The sequence below is a fragment of the Helicoverpa armigera genome, chromosome 1 (assembly GCF_030705265.1).
Source record: "Helicoverpa armigera isolate CAAS_96S chromosome 1, ASM3070526v1, whole genome shotgun sequence".
NCBI lineage: Eukaryota > Metazoa > Arthropoda > Insecta > Lepidoptera > Noctuidae > Helicoverpa > Helicoverpa armigera.
This window is the reverse complement of record NC_087120.1, coordinates 16,142,374-16,162,336: the sequence shown is the minus strand read 5'-3', so window position 1 is coordinate 16,162,336 and position 19,963 is coordinate 16,142,374. Positions and strand designations below refer to the sequence as shown.

Below are 19,963 nucleotides of genomic sequence, written 5' to 3'. Positions count from 1 at the left end.
GCTGGACTTAATCATAGAATTAAACACGTAATGCTATTTTTGTACATAGGAAAGATAACGTACTAAAATTATATTTTCGAATAAAATTGGGCAACAATGCGAATTAGGTCCACGAAACATTGAAATTTTCAATAGAATATGAAGGTATTGTACCTACTAATTAATTATTAAAAATTAATTCGATGGCATTTTTATTAAAATACGAGTTCGAGATTCAAATATCATCCCTGAGAATAAGAATCTTACGTTTCACAAAAAAGTACCTACTCAGCGACATATACCAAAAAATACAGCATACATAAAATTACAGTTAATAAAGATACTGTAAATGAAATAAAACCCACCGATTGAAGAACTCAAATGTTTTTTTATACATATTATAACAGAAAAAACACTGTACTTTTTGCAAAATTAAAAATATTTGAGGTATAAATGTAGCTTATAATACAAACAGGTCCAGCCCAAATACCGTCTGGATTAATTTTGATTTGTATAAGTAGTAGATAGGTGTCGTAGTATTCAAATGTTTGTAAAAATACTGTATCTGGCTCAAGCCGCTATTGTAAGCAAATGTAGATATAACAAAATAACTCTCAAACGGAATTGTGGTTTATTTATTTTGATGTAGATCTTTCAAGATTTTCTGCTTCTCTTTGTTCCAATAGTAAATGAATTCATCATCGTTTTACTTTCACGGTTTTAAAAAGAGATTCCTTTGGATACGAACAATAAAGCTAGTGATTGACTTGGTACAGCCGAAGAATTTTTCTTATATTTAAGTGACTAGTTATTCTTGACCTATAACGATGATGGATTCAATAGTTTTTTGCCAATAATTATAAAATTCAAACCATGACAACTTTTCAGTTTACTCAAATGCCACTATAATCCTATTCACATGGCGTTATATTACCCAATATTATTTATTTAAAGGCAAGAATGTCTCGTGGAGCAAAGAATTTGGAACAAAATTAGGAATGTAAAATTGTGTCGTCGCACATATTATTGTAAGTATCTTAGTAAGATAAAGAATTGTGGTGCGTTTCGTGTTTCAGGATAACTTTGTGAAGATGTCTTACTGACGTTCCCATACTCTATCTACTCGTTGCAAACTGGAGATAAAATTTTGATATTAGCCCCATGAAAGTAATGTTAAATTCCTATCTCTGGTAAGCAAAACAAAAGATGGATTAAATATTGGGTATGGCCGTCATACAAGGGCGGATGAATTGAGTTATAACTGTTTGACGAGATACGAAGGTGTACGTCTTGATAAAGTTATTCTGTAAACATGAATATGAATGAAAGTAATGGTCTATTTGGTCTCATGGAACATGTCTGACGATAATAAAGATTAGTGTAACAAGGAGTAAGTAAATATGTTTGGACTAGCGTCCCTTCTTGCCAAAACTTTAATGTAAGAACGTTATTTTAATAAATAATTTGTTGTCATCTCACGAGATTTGCGTTTCATTTTTATATAATAACATGCCCCTTCACACACACAGCACAGTCGCTCCTTGTAAAGCAATGGTACTCAGCTTAATCCGGTTAGACTGGAAGCCGACCCCAACATAGTTGGGAAAAAGGCTCAGAGGATGATGACAATAACATGCCCCTTTTTTGCCCATATCGATGGGACTTTTCGTAAATAAATACACAAATATAATTCTTAAACAATTTATTTGTATAACAACACTTTGGTTTAATTTTATATACTTATATCATAATAATTTACATGTTCAGTGTATATGTTATAGCGACTTCCTCGACTTATATATTAATTTAACTTATCATACATTTCATAAACTCCAACACTTTACATTTTATAATACTTATTAGTCTAGATATTCTTTCGTGTCTTATGAATAGATAAATATCACTTATTTTCAATATTCGTGTAGGTAATTTTCATAAATACACAGTGCTCACTACTGTTATTATGATGACATTTCTGGTCAAAAAATAAAATCAATGTTGGTCTAAGCAGTGATTTCTCAGGGCGCCAGACCGCTTTGAACATAGGTCGCCGAAAAAATAAATTGCCCGGGCGCCAGGGTGGATAAAACCGTTACTAGCAGTGGTTACTTATTCCCATCAAATCGTCGTTGCTTTAGAATTGTTTTCATATCTATTGAAATGCATTTATATTAGGTATCATATCGCATTGCTCAATCATTATGTCACAAAAAAATGTATTTAATAATTAAAAATAATTTTATGACAGTTGATGTTTCTTTAGCTTCCAAAGCCTTCTACATGCCGTAAGTAGGTTATAAATCTTTGGACTCTACTCACATATAAACATACAAAGTATCTACATAACTCTACCTACATATTTTATAGAGTCCAATGAATTCAATTTACAACATTTTTTATACAAATTGAACTAATATTCTTACACGGTTTGCGCGATTTTCTTTCTAATCAATTTTAAACAGTAGTAGATAGAATATTATTCATGATATTTCTAATAATTATGTAGCAACAAATAACGTTTCACGCAATCTTTTTATTATTTTGGCACTTCTTTTAAACATGACATTAAAATGAATCCAAAATTAATTTACAAAATGACTGCGTAAACTACAGATTTTTCAAGAATTTTCATCGTTTATAAAAAACATTATTAAATATTTTTTCTCTAGCAATTACTGTTCAACAGTCAATGGACCTTCGAGTAAGTTTACACATTTAAGCAGCTCGAACTACTGTTGACAGCATAATTCCGGTTTGTACCAGTCTAGTCCGGATATGTCCAGTTCTATATACAGGTGGTGATCTCCTCGACATATGATGAAGGGAAGATACCGTAGATACCGTTCAGGTCTCCACTCCACCAGCCGTCGTCTTGCTTCTCGTGGATGTTTATTATGTCTCCTGAAAGTTTTTGTAATTAGATATTCTGGTAATTAAGAAAGAGAAATATTGAGCTAGCATAATCATGACGAATGGGAGGTACGATGAGAGGTAGGTAAGTCTCATTGATCTTTTGAATTGTTGTTTTAATTAAATAAAATGTTGTCTCGCTTGCAATGTACCACGTCAGGGCAGGGTTTGGATATCAAAGTTAATAGCAAAAGTTCCTACGTTGTATTTCTTTGACATCGAAATTTTTTTACCAACAGCGTTTTCACATCCGCCGATTTTCCGAACGACACCGCTCGTACTGTTTTAACGTTATTTTTGTACCGGCAGTTGTTAACGGTTTTCCCGCGGATAATCCGCCAGTGTGAAAATGCTGTTTTAGAAAAGTATACAGAAAATCGCTGAGCAGTAGGTAAATAAGATGCGCACAGAAAGAAATATAATATCTACACATGCACTAATTTCAATATAAAAAGGTCAAAAATACAAATTCTTTTTAAATTCAAACGGCAACATTAAGTAGGTATTTATAGCAAATGTTTTTCATTACATAATGTCTAATATATGTGTAAAAAGGTAGGCAACAATAGGGATAAAACTATATAAAATGAAGCCTTTAGGAAGCTACACTATAGCAGTTCACTCACAATATGAATATTAGATATTAAATTAAAGCCCAAGTTCACCGATTACATAAACGTCCGTTTTTTTTCATAGTAAACAGTGATTTTGTTTTCGGCCAACTTGGGCCTTAATTTCATATCTAATATTTTAAGTACTATACTACTATAGACTAAATAAAGATAAATTACCTGGCGTCAAATTAAGTTCATCGTTCAGTCTTGCCTCGTACGTATAGAGGGCTCTGCATTTGCCTAGCGACGGCGTCGGTGGTACCGCGTCACCGTTCTCATTCTTTATTATATCAGTCAGATCCGTCGAGCTATCACTCTGCGATGAGAATTCATCTGAAAATGTACAAATAATATAAGATCAAAATATTCATAATCATCTATAATGGCCTACAAGGCCACGGCGGCTGTTCTCATATAGGTAAAGAGATCAGCCAGCTGCGCAGGACATAATTATAGTGCACGAGCATTTGCGCAGACACAAGTGCACTCACTATTCCTTCACTCTCTGCGCTCAATGGGACAGCAATCCTACACCACCGGAGACAGACCAGATAAGTTATAATCTTGTATACTAAGCTGAAGATTTCGGTCCTTTGCTCCAACGCCTTAATCTTAAAAACTACCGGTCCGTTTAAAAAAATCACCTGTAGGTAGCTTATTCATGAGGAAAGCTATATAGGCTTATTTTTATCGCGGCATGGGAAGAAGATCTCTTGAGAAGCGGGTGAAATCGATGGCGAGCGATAATGTTGTAATTTATAATATCTCTTATGATTTTTTACAGATATTTCGTGACCAAAACTGATTGGCATAATTCCCTCAAAAGGCATGTACTAACAGCTAACAAAGGACGTAAATGCCTTTGTTGTTTGTATCATAATTTTATTTTGTTCAGCATGACTGGCTAGTGGTTCGAGGTGCTTGACCTACACCGCTTAACTGCATACGTTCGACCATTTTGTTTGCTGTTGCGTTATTGAGTATTTTATTGTTTGTTGGTATTTATTTTTATTGCTCTTTCTTGGTTTGTTTGTGTAGTGTTAGTACTTATTGTAAAGATGCATTAACTGCGAAATAACTAACACAATTTGTTATTGGGCTTTTTGCATTTATCTTTAGTTTGGACTTTCAGTTTCTTTTTCTTTTAAGGTTAAACAGCTGGTTCAATTTCGATGAAATTGCCTACACATAAGAACCTATCCAATTCGAGTTTTCATCCTATCCTATCTGTCAGGAAGCAAATGTCATGAACAAAAGTGTAATGAATAACCCAGTCTTACCAAAGTCACTATCCTGTTGATTAGACAGTCCATCACCAGCTCCACGTTCGCTCCAATCCAGAGGACTCTCAGGCGGATGAGGAGCATCCAGGGTCTGCGTCTGCAACGTCGGCGTGGGGAGGTCTACCACAGGAGTGACTGGTGCACTCTTGTTATCAGCATTTCTTCTGAAGGAGAGGTGTTCTATCCTCAACTTGCTGGAGGCTCGGCTCATGATGGAGTCCCTTCGCTCCCTCTCTTCGCCTCCGTTCACGCTCTTCGTTAAGGCTGTGTAGTTCGGAGTGAGGTTCTTGTTGACTTCGCTTTGGTAGTCCGCTTGGAGCCATGGGGGTACCTGGGAGGAAAAATTGGAAATTAGTTGCAGTAAGAGAATAAATAGTCTTTATCTTCAAAATCCAATCACATTTTGATGAAACTTTGGTAGATCCTTCTGTTTTGTAGATTGTCCTGCAGAGGTTCCTGACTCAAAGCATACTTTTGCGACATCTTCACCAAGAATCGCCAGTTCGTTGAGGGAAATAAAGTGCCCGTAAACCTATACTTTTACTGAGGCCCAAGTTCCCCAACAACATAATATAAACGTCCATTTTTCTTTAAACAACTGTTTACTTTCAACATGAAAATGTATAATAAACAATTGTTTTAAGAGAACCGTGTTGTTTTTAGGTATGACAGTGTTATCGGTCAACTCAAGCATTCTTTATTAATGTCAAGTGAAGCCTACATCAGTATGTAGTCAGAAATGATTACTCACTTTAAGAATACTCTGCTGCAGTCCCTGCTTGTCTCGTATGATCTGTATGTGTGCTGCGAGGGGGTGCTGCGCGGGCGGCCGGTTGTCCAGCTCGTTGAGGCTCGCCGTGATCTTGTACCGGACTGCTTCTAGGTATGTTAGCATACTCCTCATCTGAAATGGGTAAAATAACGTATAGAAGTCAAGTCTTTGTTCCAGATAGGTACGCTTTTGCAGGTCGAAGGAGCACCGTTCCAAAGCTATCCTATAAGGAAGAACCGTGAAGGAAATGCTGTTCCATTCTTTTAACTTAGCCTGTTACATTCCTTTAGACTTAGGTCTCTCTTTTTCCAATCAATCCATGTTTATACATTCTTTTCCAATTCAATTTAGTCCAATATTTAATATTTGTTGAAATCTTCAGCATTGAAAAAGTAGCTTGAGTACTGTTGGTTGTCCCATGGTTACACCTCCGTCCCGGACAGGAGGAACTACTTTCCACTACCAAATATTAGGTACCCAAATGCTTTCTCAGGCTCTAGGCTAGTAGGCTTTTAAGTACCTCATTAACATCGGTTCAGTCATTTTGTGGTGAAAGCCCGATACACAGTCAGATTCGAGGTTCTTTCACATTTATAATTTTAGTTCTCAAAGGGTTATTTTATAATAATGTTGTTCATACTCACATGGTATAGTTTATCAGCGACATTTTGTTGCGAGTCATCGTTACCGAAGGTGGGGGTTTGCTTGATGGCCATCGATAGCTTCTCCAGACCTTGCTTAGATTTACGCTCTCTTTCAATGTCTTGTTTCACTAGTTGGAGAATCTTTAGCAGCGCCTGCAAATGAAATGGTTATTGATGAACAAATACTTAATGTAAGAAAAACTTCGACTTCCAACTCAACTCGAGCTTTGGAGTGCTTCAGAGGGTTATGAAAGACAGATAAGGTGTAATATTGTACGTAGACCGTACATTTGTTTAGTGGGGTTTGCTCTACTAATAAGAAGAAGAAGAGGTAGTTTTAAATCGTTTAAATATATGTATTTTGAGAAAAAATGCCCTCCTCTAATATCATAGTCAAAACTGCCATTCAATAATTTTTCCATTTTAAACTATACCACAGCCGGGCTCACTAGATAAACTGGATTTTTTCTCATATATCAGACATAATCTTTCAACAAACTGGCATTTATTCACATCCTAATACATTTTAGACTCCAATCCTCACATATATGTACCTGTTTACGTCGTTCCCTATTCATGGCCAGCGTGGTGTGCTCGCAGTAGAAGTCGGGCAGCAGCTGCTCACTGGCTCCCGTCTGGGCGGAGCGCACGCCGCGAACCGCTCGCATGTCTGTTGTCGCGTTCGCGTTCTTTATCGGGTTCAGGAGTATGTTTGTGGCCTGGGAAAGTCAGGAAAAGAGGAAAGATAAAATAGATTTCTTCAAATTAGGCTTGGTAATTTCTTGAACAACCATTTATCATGATCATCATCTGAGATAAGAAAGCAGGAGGTTGATGAACTGTATATTTGTCAACAGTTGTTTTAAGAAAAACGTCTGTTTATGTCGGTGAACTTGTGCCTTAGACAGATACTTAAATGACTTTTTGGTTAAATTCTATGGAAGTGTGGCACTACGGCACAATGTGTTATTAGTATAAATGTTTCTTTTAAGTTACCTAGACGTTTTGGTGGGATTTCAACTTTTTGATTTAAGTTTTCAAATTATTATATTGAGTCGCCGTTCTTTAGTCTCCCAAAGAGTCCAGTCCTTAGTTCATTTACTAGTTGATAATGATAGCTACGTTTTAGTTAACGTATTAGTTATTAACCAATAGATAGCAATAGACTGATGTCACCAATCATCACTACAAAACAAAAGACGCACAACACAAACAAGGAACCAAAACAAACAACATATTAGCTCATACTACAACTACTAATCACCTCCGCTAATTGTGCTGGCACGGCGGCCGTGAGCCGCAGGTAGCAATCGGCTGCGGTCTTCAACTGTGCCAGTCTTTCCTCCTCGAGAGACTCCAGCATACCAGCACCCTTCACCACGCTTGTCTCCCATTCCAATCTGGAAAGGTGGAATTGCAGTTGTAGGTCTTGTGGTCAAAAAAAAATATAGTTAAAAAAACTAAAAAAGACGCTTTTAACACGAATCAAAACTTTTGGATGTTAGGACGTTTCTTAGGTAGGCATTCATTGTCATCAGAACTCAGAGCGTGTGCAAAATTTCATCCTAATCGTAGTCGGGGAAGTGGGTCAAATTAAGATTCCATGATTTTCTTACACAATTAGTCACAAGTGAAGCTAATATAAGCGTATTCAAATCTTAAAATTTCGAGTAAGATGCCCCAAATCTCAATCACGTTTAAGACCAACAAAAAATTGTAGCAGCATAAAACAATTTGATCTTTTGACTTCCTAGCGCTAAAGCATTATTACTTGTTTACCTAGCTCGTTCCGCATGCACGCACACATTGTAGTATTCCACTTCAGTTTTCTTGACGGCATCTTCCGTCTTCCTCTTCTTCACCTGAAGCTTAGCTGCGTCCTTCTCACTCGTCGCGTTGGGCAGTCGCTCCGCCCGCGCGGCACTCAGGATCGAATGCGCATGAGGTATGTGGCCAACACTCGAACTTCGCGAAAGTCGGCTGCAAAGAAAATGGGAGCTAGTAACATATCCCCAACTCCCTAAAACACGCACACAGAACAAAAAACTCGCCAGGCCATTCGCAATCGCAAAACGAAGGATCCTTCTAATGACTTGACAGATGTAATGTCCTTTCAAACTACTATTTCAATTAAAACACAGGCCATTAACATCGCCAAGTGTATCGCAATAGGCAGACCTCATGTCCAGCGTGGCGTCCTGTAACTTTTCGTTTTCTCGCGCCGCGGTGTGAGAGTGTTTCTTTGACTTTGCCTCCGCTGTTCTCCAGTCACTCAGAGATCGCGTGGTCTTGTCAACGTTGCCTTCGATCTGAAATTGTTTTAACATCAGTGATTAAAGATTCACCAAGATGCTCTGGTTTTTTATCCGTCTCGCCACTATTGGGTAACTCACCTTCTTCCGAAGCTTCAGCTGATTGTCGATTACATGTTTCATTGGCTTCACTAGTTCGTCAGACAAAGCGCTTGAGTAATTTCTGAAATAGATCAATTTGCAGCGTTACTAATGCTATCATTTTTGTGAAATAAGCGGCTGTTTAATCGTTGATGCTTAGCTACCTGTGTATTTCTGCCCGTTTCTCCATCTCGAGCGCGACATGTTTCCAGGCCTCTGCGCAGGAGCCGACGCTCTCCTTGCAGGCTTTGGTCAGCTTCGTGCCCAGCTTGGCTAGGCATTTTGAGTAGTATATCTCAGCTTCAATTCTACAAAGAACAAATCATACAAAGTTAATGGTATCTGCAGTTTCACAATCTGTGACGGAAGCGAACGTTCGTAGGAAATAATCGCAGTGGCGTAACGATTTGTTTTTACGCTCGTCTTTGTGGTTGTGTAAAAGCAGTGATAATGCATTCTCGGCCAATGGGAGGATTTAAATTTTTAGAGCGCGCGTTATTTATGGCGGGCGTCTTGGCCCACTTGGCGGAACCTCGCGACGAGCTATTTTTGATTTTGTGGCCATTGCCGTGCCCTTACTTTCGTATGCAACAATATTTAACGACGTGCTCGATATCTGTGTATCGCGGGGAAAGCTATGCATGTGAACAATGTAATATCAATTATACAGCATGACGAGAACTTTCGGATTGTCCCTGCGCCTGCGTTGTCTCGAATAACGCAGGATTGCTAGAGCGATTTGCTCGTAAACAATAAGGTATTGTTTTATAGCAATGTCTGGAAAGTTAACGTTTCGAAGAAAGGCCGATAAGATAGGTAATCTGGTGCGTGCACGACTTGCGCTCAGGCAGCCGTCCGGCGACCGAATCATGCGCGACCATTTACCAGTTATTAAAAAAGTTATAAAACAGTTATGAAGATTGTTACGGTGCTTACACGTTATTATGTGGCTTTCTTGTCGTGATGGATTTGTTGTTTATTTTGCGGCTGAAGGTTGAAACAACGTAGTGAGTACATTGTAAAAGCGGTCTGGGAGTATGACATCATGAAATTCCAATAGTGTATAAACAAACAATGGTAGGTGTAAATACCTCTCTTGTAATATGGATGAGAGTTCTTTGCTGAAGTCGCTTCCTTGCTTCACGTAGCGACGGAGCTCGTCGAAACCGTTTTGGGCCTGAAATGGAAAAAAACACGCACATTAGTTAATTTATCAGCAGCCTGGTTATATTTTATTTTAATAACTCTTTTGAGATACACCTTCATAGCACACTAAGACTTCGTAATTATTACACCAGTAAAAAAGATTCTACCCGTCTCTAAGGAACTATTTCCCGCATCGGGATTAAAAGCTAACCTATACGTACCCAACGACCAAACAAAAATGATTCGCAAATCAATATTTCGTACCTAACTCGACATTAAGCTCTCCCTTTGTCAAGCTCCAGTAATTATCACCTAGCTTATACGTCATGTCGCAGGCTTTAGAATATCTGGGTTCATATTTAAATCTATTCAGTACTAGAATAACATGTAAGTAAGCACTGAATAAATAAAAAAATCTTATTAAGAAACGTACAAGACATTTTTGCACAAGAACATTTCTTCTTAACTGGCAGTTCTTTAAGATAAAGGTTTAAGAGACGATAAACATATTCAAGTCCTACAACAGAGCACGTCATGGTGACACCACAATTCTGAGAGACAAGCAACTACGTACTAGTAATTGTATTTCTTATGACACAATTACAGTTTTTATACTACTTGTAATATGAGAATAATAAAACATTGTGTGAACCGTCTAGGTTAGATTACCAATTTAGTAGTCTTATAATGACTTTATGCTGTACTAGCTGGGTATCTCAACCCGCGTCCCGAGAACGTAACTCCTCACACCTGGATAAAAAGTTGCCTCGTACCCTTTTTCTGTGTACCAAATTTCACTTAAATCGTTCCAGAAGTTTTAGTGTGAAGACGTTTAGACATACAGTGAAGTGGAATCTCTCCTTAACACAGATAAAATGGAGACAGTCAGTTTACAGTAGGTATCTACAGTTGCATCATTTAACTGTCGTCATCTGCCTTTTCCCTAATTATGTTGGGGTCGGCTTCCAGTCTAACCGGAGGCAGCTCACATAGCCAGCAGTACCTACCTACCTATACTTGCCGCCCGATCAAAACGGCGATTCGACAACTGAAAATGGTTCGGTTATCGTTATAGTTAGACCATAAGATTTCATCTCATTATTAGCAAAGTAGGTATTTTAGCATTGTCTAAATACAATAGCGAGTGGTAACAAGTTGGTATCAAATTATCCTTAATTACGTTGTCATGGTAACCCGTCATCTAGATGTGGTTTTCTTAGAGCAAAGAGCATCATGTTATTTTTTCTATAGATCTAAGACGTAACAATGTGTTTTGTGCTTGTTTTTTCCCATAATTATATAGATGTAGTACAAGATGTTATGTGGAATAGGAACCATGGTAATTGCCATGGATTTCAGATGGAAAGTACAAATAAGATAGGCGTTTAACTAAAGTTAGGTTTCCGCAAAGTGAAAATGTTAATAAACTCTAAAACAAAGTGAGACGATATCGAGTTTGATAGAAGTTATCGGTGTTGAATTTCATTATTTAAAAAGGGCAATGCAAACTTAATGTAAATTAATAAATTAACAACGTAAACTTCGCAAAACACTCCTGGGTACTTTAAGTTAGCACAATATAAAGGTAATCTATGGTGATCTTAGGTAACTATTAAGGTATGGTTAGTAATAGTTTCATTTGAGAGTTTGAAACCGAGCAAAAACAAAAGAACGGGACATAAACAAACTCATCACACACGGCAAGAAAAAGCCATTTAAAATCAAACACAGATCTAAAATGATCCAACGGTTGTCAGTGTCCCCAATGACGATTCTATGAAAGTAAGATGACTGAGCTGACATGGAGTAAGAAAAGATGAGCGGAGATGCCATAGCTAGATACAGGAAGGTCAGGCGCCAGTTTCTAGGTCAAAGGAGATGTTTGAAAATATATGGAGCCCCGGCTCACTCTTTGTACACCATTGTACAACAGGGAACAAAATGGGGAAACATATTTAAAACAGTCTTCAATGATCCCTCGATTCCATCGATTTTTCTGGATTTTTCGAGGTACTGTACATTAGTCCTACATATAGTACGCCAAATTTTAAACATGTCCTTTGTAAAGTACCTAAACGACCAGTTATGAGTGAAATAACGAGGCGATCGGGTCTTTGAGCCATCTGTGAACGAAAAAATTGATCGGGTTCAAACGTGGGCGTATACGAAAACAGTAACGATCCTCGTCCCGCTCATCCGCATTTTGGGCGCCACTTTCTTAGGCGATTTTCCGTTATGGCACCTCCACTAGATTTTGTTCTCCATGTGCGCAGATGATAATGTAGACTTCCATTGAGACCAAGATCTTCGGTTAGCTAGCCAAGTAAAAAGTGATACATCGGCGACAACACTGGCAATTAACTTTGCCGTCATCATTCATTGTATGTACAGTCACCATCAATGACAGTCGCGGATAATAATGGTTAACTACTTTCGTACCTTTTGTAGTTACATATTATATTTGAGAGATACTTGTCAGATGCTTGTATGCTAAGAAGTTTATCTATACTAATGTAAAAAAGATTTTTTGTGCCCTAAAGGCTCCGAAATTGTACAGAACCGATTTGAAAACCTTTCAGTGCTGGGAAGCTAGACTATCATGGATAACACAATATAGGAGACAAAATACAGTTTGCATTGTAACCTATAGGGTACGGGAGTAAGTTCCCCTCGGAACCGGGTAAAACCTCTTGAAAGCAGCTAGTCAAAGATAAATCTATAAGTTTATTTAGGTTTTTTTTGTTAAACATTTATTTTTTGCAACCGATTACATTACACGACTCAGAAGCGAAGTGGCAAATGGCACAACTATTAACGTTCGCGACTGTACCTACACGTGTTTTTCTTCCTTCCAGCTGTTACACAAACCACAACAAATTAAACAATTACCAATTCTAAATCCTAAGTTATAAAGTTGAGATTGCAATGGCACAGTACAAGATGTCGTGAGTTAGACTGATAATGATAGCTACAAGTCATTATTACTATAGAATATAACTAAGTGTATTGAAATTAATACCTTGGCATGTACTAGAAGTTAATTATTGACTTCCTAAGGATTCTTTTGTACCTATCTATAAATGTATTTACTTTGCAAATTTTATCAACTTTGTTAAGTTTCGGTTATCAATTTCTCTGGGGTCTGTATATAAACGTGTCATCTGCCTAGCCTTTTCCCAACTATGTTGAGGTCGGCTTCTAGTCTAACAGCATGCAGCTGAGTACCAGTGCTTCACAAGGAGCGACTGCCTATCTGATCTCTTCAACTCAGTTATCCGGGCAACGCTGGTTGTCAGACTTAGGTACTGGCTTCTGACTACCCGTAACGACTGCCAAATATGTTCAATGACAGCCTACAGTTATTGTGCCTTCCGAGACACTGTATATTATGAACGTGTAAAGAAAGTAATAGATATGGGAATAATTATTTCGGACTTGTGTCTATTCTAGCTTATGCCTTATATGTCAATATACTATATTGTAGCTTTACCACAGGTGTTCGTCAAAGAAACGCAGACATCGTAACTTTCTGAATTCTCCGACAGTTTCTTCATTGATTGTTATTTAAGATGAATACTACTTTTTCCTCGTTAACATTACAAGACAAATAATAAAACCCATAATCATGAAATGGCTAGTTTATAAATCTGAAAAGGCAATAGTTTCCATAGATGTTCTATTGTGTTTTATATCTTATAGGAAGGAAAATATTGTTTTTCGGATGGCACGTGAAACATCCTTGGCAGTTGTTACGGGTAGTCAGAAGCCAGTAAGTCTGACACCAATCTTACCAAGGGGTATGGTCGGATAGGCAGTCGCTTCTTGTGAAGCACTACTAGGTACTCAGCTACATCCGGTTAGACTGGAAGCCGACCCCAACATAGTTGGGAAAATGGCTCGGAGGATGATGAGGAAGCAAAATATTTATCCGCTGTAGCCCTTACAACATAAATTGTACTGTTTGTTATCTACAACATAAAATTTGTAGTAACCAATAATTTTCAACCAGTAAGGAAGGAAGTTCGGAATAATTAGGACTATCAGCTAAATCGGGTTGTTTTGAACAATTAGTAGCGTGCGCTAATTAATATGAACTTCAGTTTACAATGTCTAGGTTAGCGGTCAGTTCCTGATCTCTTGAAATAGATCGATTTATTTACCAATATTTAAATTTAGCTGAAATTTGGAAAACAATATACGTTAACGTTTTACACTTACTTATTGCCATTTGCAACATTTAACTACATATATTCACTGAAAGGGTCTTAAATAACTCCTATTTTCGCTTCTGTCAAACGAAATGTTGCTTGGCAATTAAGGATTTCCTAATATACGACATAATAACAACTCTTTTTATTTTATTCAATTCTTTTGAGTGTTTACTTTCGTTAAAAATATTTGGGTAGGTTACCTCAAAATCAATTTCTTATATAGATACATAATTAATTTTTCTGTTTGTTTTGTCAGTTCTGTCTGCCTGACTTTCAATGCGAACTACTTTTAATTCGATTTGGAAATACATATTATGTCTTTTCTTTGTATATGTTTAATGAAGATTTTTGTCTGCTCGAATCGAATTGTGAAATCGAGATTGTAAAATTGCTCATCCAGGGGTCGAAAATTTGGGCTGCGAGATTTACCGCCGGCCGAAAGAGTTACCGCGGTCCTGGTACATAAAGGGCTTAAGAAGGAACATGGTGGGTTTTAGTCAGTAAAAGCCTTACGGCGTGTAATCTCCTCACGCTGTACCCACAGCGGGAGGAGTCATTTGATGATGATTTCCCATCAAAAATGGGTCATCGATATTGCATAGCCCAGTATACGAAAATAAATATTACTATATATAAATAAAGCACATATATTTACGAATGATTTCTCGCGGCGGGGTGTGTAAATAATGATGATTTGCCAACACATTACCGACGTGTATTTCCTTCAATTAAATCCTGCTTTCGCGGAAAGATAACGAGGTGATGCATTGCAGTTGCGTTCCGTTTTCCGCAGCTGTCGTACTTTTGAAAAGGATTTATTTGACTAGCCTGTGTAACGAAAAAATAATACGGATTTAGGCAGTATTTTTATAGCATTTTCTGCAATATTAGTACGTTAAGGAAATATTGGTTATTAAACGAGTGGAACCTCTTTTAGCGTGTTGACTTTTTTATAGCCGCCAGTATTAAAGAGAGTTCAAACCACCATCTTTCTAAGCTTAACTTGCGCTACGTGAGAAGTATTAAAACATTACTGTTACTTAACCACCGAAGCTATATAAGTGAAAATATTATGCTTATTTATTCATCAACCACCTCCACACATTACTACCAGAATTTCTATCAGCTGTCGTAATGAAAAGTTTACACCGTCGAGCCATCGTTCACAAACAAATCGTTCCTTTATGAACAAGTCACGCGCCTCAGTGGTTTACATCAATGAATTAAATTATACCTACACATACATTACTAAACACACAATAACTTTCTTTACAGTGCTTTCACTACGATCAAAAACATACCCTAACTCCTCGTCACAAGGTTCATTTTAGTTTAGAGTGTTGTGGTATCGATTTCAATATGGCTGGTGCGCCTGATTTGAATGTGGAACTGCGCACACGCTTCCGCTAGCCCCGGGAAGTGCGCGCATTATAAAATGGAAACGGACCGAACCCGAATTAGGTGAATTATGGTCACTAAACTATGTTTTATTGTTATAGATATAAATTGGAGGGATGTCACTGGGTTCTGTATAAATAAGAACCATTTTAAACGAGCCTGTTGCAGTCAAAATACTACAGGTCATTAACCTATATTTTAAAGTGCTGAACCTTAACTAAACAAACTTTTCTGTGGACTGTGAAGCATCAAGGAACCAAGAAGGGAGTGGACTCAAGAAGGAATAAGCTAAAACAACACTATGCTTACTTTCCGAAAAAAAAAGTATAAAAATCCTATGTTTGTGTTTACATACAATATTTTAATCGCTCCATCAAAATGCAATAAATACTCAGCTATCCATGGTGGTACTTACACTTTCACATAGTTTTTCTGATAATCAAGTAAAAAACTTCACTTTTTCTATTACCCCAATTACCTAGAGTGATTTCACTTTCATCAAGTCAGAGTCGAATTGTGGTCAAAGACATTCAACTGTAATAATCATGGAGTTTGGTAACTCATTTATTTTGTCTATGGTCATGGATAAAAAGGCGGCAAACGGACTGTCAAATTGTTTACTGTTTAACGGAACTGGTTGAAGTCTTTTATTTTCGTTAATTATTGATTACGTTTCAGTCAATTATATCTAGATATTTAGATTTTGCAAATTAATCTGTTTTTCGAACATTCGAAGTTTCTGCTCAAGATTAAAAGGAGTGGAAAATCACGTAAGTACATGAATGAAAACCAACGTTCTAAATATACAAAATTCCTGTCCAAAAAAAAAGATCTATATTCTTACCGTAATAGCTATACAATTAATGATTATTTGTTAAAAGTCGTACAGTTACTATAAGACTGCAAACTTTTAGTCCGCTGACATTTGAAGATTATTCAGATTCTTATAACAGTTTTTAGATTTTTAGTCTGTCTGATACCGGCTCGCTAATGCCTTTGTCCATCTACATATTATAATTTATGAGCCCAAACTAACTATCGGCCGACTAAAAGTTTGCACTGTGATTTTGACTACTCAATAGCAATTTGGACAAACTGCAATCGGTTGCCATAGCAACCCGTGAAGCATGCAGTTGTTACGTACAGACAGACAATGATTGCACGCTGTTACGAGCACGCTATTACAGAAATTACGTATTACATACATTTGGACATGTCTTCAATTTGGTTTGTTATATTTTTCTGTAGTCATCATTCGCAGTTTTTTTGTTTTATGTGCATACATAGAATTGAATTGATAATTGAATCTGTCTTCAAGTTTTTTAGTTTTTGTTTGCTTTTCTCAACATTTGCGATCTCAAGATGCTACCTATATAAGTCATTTAATATTATTATATCTGTAATTATGTGGTGTGCCAATAGTGTACATTTTATTACGTAATAAAAAACAGGTTTTATTACTGTTCGTTCTCGGTCTAACAGTCAAAGGTTGCAAAGGATTTTTACAAACTTTTAAACACCTACATTTGAATCAATAAAGCGACAAACCACAGTTAGCCATGTTTAAATATGACTTAATTAAAATTAGGTAATGACGTATATAACTTTAATATTTTACGTCAATACTATGTTCAGCTATACGTTATTTTTCCTCAGGTTTTCCGGGATGACGAACAAAACACACTTTACCTACATAGCGTGAAGATGCCATAGTTTTCACTTTCTGCTAAAGTTCCCATGCTCCAGATATAATCTAAGGTAAACGTGACATTGACCTTGAATTATTGACCTCTGAGGTCAAGTCAAGTGTTTAACCTCTTGAGTCGATGATATCTGTGTTTGTTTACTCACTTTTTTATGCACGCAAGTTTATTGGCGAACTTTAAGAACAGTTTACGGCCGTTTCTAATACCTATTTATTTGTTGAATTGCTTACCAGATGCATAATCAAAATCAAATGTTTTTGTTTCAAATAGGCCTTTCCTGGCTCTTATGAATCACACTAGTTGCACGTTTCCAAAAAGTGGAGAAGAGCCGGCAAGAAATTCCATGGACATTTTTTTAAAGAAGGCAATAAGTCCACAGAGACTCGGTTACATAATAATATTTTTACATTACTTGTATAGGGGCAAATGACAAAATTCTATCTCTATTAATCAAAATAAAGATAGATATTTTATTGAAACCACCGTAGTTAGCAAACTGACAATCCGGAGTTCAGACCTATGCATCATCGTGGTATAATTATATTTTTTTCCTGTTTCTGTGTCATCAAAAAGCTGTTTATAAGTCAGTGAATGAATCAAAGTTTTTTTATATGTTTATATAAGTGTGTAAATCGAAGATTTGAATGGTATAAGAGCGAAAGTACCTTATAGATACGTTAACTGCAAGTCAGGCATACTCAACACGTTTTGCAAGAAGGCAGACGAAATTAGTGATGAATGGATTACCCGAAGAATAATTTGAATGACAAAGATATGAACAATAATTATCACTGCTCAAGAAAGAGCTGTTCCTGGGACCCCTAGATCTTACTTAGCAATATTAATTTCGCGAAACTTAGTAAAAAAGTAACTTAGTACCTATGTTTTTTTTAAATGTTGCCCATTTTTGCCACAAACTTTTGAATGGATTATTATGAAGCTTCCCAGTGGTAAAGCTAACGTATCAGTGTAACATATAGGCTACATTTTATCCAGATGCACGAAGTTGTTCCCTCAGGACGAAAATAAACCGCAGGTGGAACTAATGCTATACACCTGAAGAGTTTGTTTGTTTGAACGCGCTAATCTCAAGAATAACTGGTCCGATTTGAAAAAAAATCTGTGTTAGATAGCCCATTTATCGAAGAAGGCTATAGAGTACTTTTTATCCGGGTTCGTGAGGTTCCCACGGGATGCGGGTGAAATCGCTGGCAGAAGCTAGTATGTAATATAAGAAAACTTACCCAATAATAGTCCTTAAAGACGGTATTATTAGAAGACCGAAGGTTGATCATGTCTTCCAAGGTGTTCTGCCACCGGTCCATGCCGGCAGCTATCTTGTTGGAGACGTTCTCCCGGTTCATGGTACCCTCGGCTTCTTCGTCTTGAGGAGATGCATCACTGCTGGTGGCCTGGCTGCTAGAAGACGGTTCCTTGTCGCGGCCTATTGCACTGAACGTTCTGGAATAGAAGAAAGATGACGGTAAGCCATTTGGATCGAAATACTTTGAATTTTTTAGAACTGTCGTTGAAAAAGGGATGTTGTGAGTTTGACTGTTATGGATGTCTGCATGTGTCATCGCAGCTCTTAAACAGAAGCACCGATTTGGATGCAGTTTTTGTAACATGATACCCAGCTGGTTTCCAGCGGTGGTTTTTGTACAAAGAAGGAACCGTGGTGACAAATTATCATGTTCAGGCTTTATAAGTCCAGTTTTCCTCACGATGTTTTTCCTTCACAATTAATCAATGGGATCCAAAATATTTTATGAAGTATTACTTTATAAAGTTACATAGGCACCTGGTTTTGCACAAAAACACTTAAGAAGCGATGTTTACCGCTACCAAACAAAACAATCAATTGTTGACAAAAACACCGTTTAATGAGCACTCAAATAATCTTAATTGACGCACATTTATGAATGAATTCTTATCAACTACTAACAATCACTTGTCTTCGGCAATTAATTAATCGAGTCTATTTTACACGGCACTTAAATGGTTTAACTATAACTAGTAATGTTCCGTCAAACGCGTCCGTAGTCAGTTAGGCACTCAAGATGTGTGAGTCACTTCCTATTGTGGACGCGTAACATTCTTACTCACCGTTTCCTATAATTATGAGCATTTGTGCGAATTGAGAGAACGTATTAACGTATTGGATTTCATTGATGTTTGTTAAGTGATTTTCAATTGAAAAGCGGACGTTTGCGATTTTCAGTTCATAAATATTTTTGAGTTTCCGCACGAATAGAAATGTTTTTAGCCCTGACTATTTATGGTTAGTTCCTTAGTCTGTACTTGTACGAATGTTACAAATAGGACATTCCTTTGCCTTCGTATCCTGAAGGATCCGAAAAAGCTGAAGGAACCGTTTTTAAAAATGACTCCACTGTTTGGAAGCTACCCTAGGTACATGATTTACTTTCCATAGGACTCAGGTGAACCCCGTGGCTGCGGGATGGTTCGAAACAGTTACACCGGCCCTGGTACGTAAAAGGTTTGCGATGGTTTTTAGTCAGTAAGAATCTGACACTCCCTCACCGCTCCTAATCTACAGCGGGAGGGTCATTTGATGATTTTTGACGTCGTTAAAAATACTAATAATAACTCTAAAGTAAAACAACTACTTACTATAGAGCTACTTACACATTAAGTAAGTCAAAACAATCAGAGACGCTACAATAGATAAAAATAAACAAAGCCAAAATTACGCTTCAAAACTAAGACGCTACCAAAACGGTATTGTTCAGTCATAACATTAGTAAGTAAATGAATATAAGTTAAGTAATAGAATGACGTAAGTATAACACGCCGCGGCTTCGTGAGTCAACGGCAACTTAAGTGAATTAATCAAAATACAGGTTTTCTAGTGATTACTGCAATTTAAGCTAGTGTGATAAAGGT

The 19,963-nt window shown here is 37.1% G+C and overlaps 1 protein-coding gene across 2 annotated transcripts in view; it reads right to left on the bottom strand.

Annotated features, from left to right (window-relative positions):
• Nucleotides 1-1,666: 1,666 nt before the first annotated feature.
• LOC135117321 (nostrin-like) overlaps nucleotides 1,667-19,963 on the bottom strand; it is a 68,658-nt gene continuing 50,361 nt past the window's right edge. For both annotated transcript variants that reach the window (XM_064036334.1, XM_064036333.1), the window contains exons 2-14: nucleotides 18,301-18,517; nucleotides 9,687-9,772; nucleotides 8,760-8,903; nucleotides 8,596-8,677; nucleotides 8,381-8,511; nucleotides 7,982-8,182; nucleotides 7,467-7,602; nucleotides 6,757-6,921; nucleotides 6,203-6,355; nucleotides 5,538-5,690; nucleotides 4,784-5,117; nucleotides 3,681-3,836; nucleotides 1,667-2,880 (exon numbers count right to left, since the gene is read on the bottom strand). In XM_064036334.1, coding sequence (XP_063892404.1) covers nucleotides 2,765-2,880; nucleotides 3,681-3,836; nucleotides 4,784-5,117; nucleotides 5,538-5,690; nucleotides 6,203-6,355; nucleotides 6,757-6,921; nucleotides 7,467-7,602; nucleotides 7,982-8,182; nucleotides 8,381-8,511; nucleotides 8,596-8,677; nucleotides 8,760-8,903; nucleotides 9,687-9,772; nucleotides 18,301-18,420 — 1,977 coding nt within the window. In that variant the 5' untranslated portion in view covers nucleotides 18,421-18,517 and the 3' untranslated portion in view covers nucleotides 1,667-2,764. The remainder of the gene's footprint in view (nucleotides 2,881-3,680; nucleotides 3,837-4,783; nucleotides 5,118-5,537; nucleotides 5,691-6,202; nucleotides 6,356-6,756; nucleotides 6,922-7,466; nucleotides 7,603-7,981; nucleotides 8,183-8,380; nucleotides 8,512-8,595; nucleotides 8,678-8,759; nucleotides 8,904-9,686; nucleotides 9,773-18,300; nucleotides 18,518-19,963) is intronic.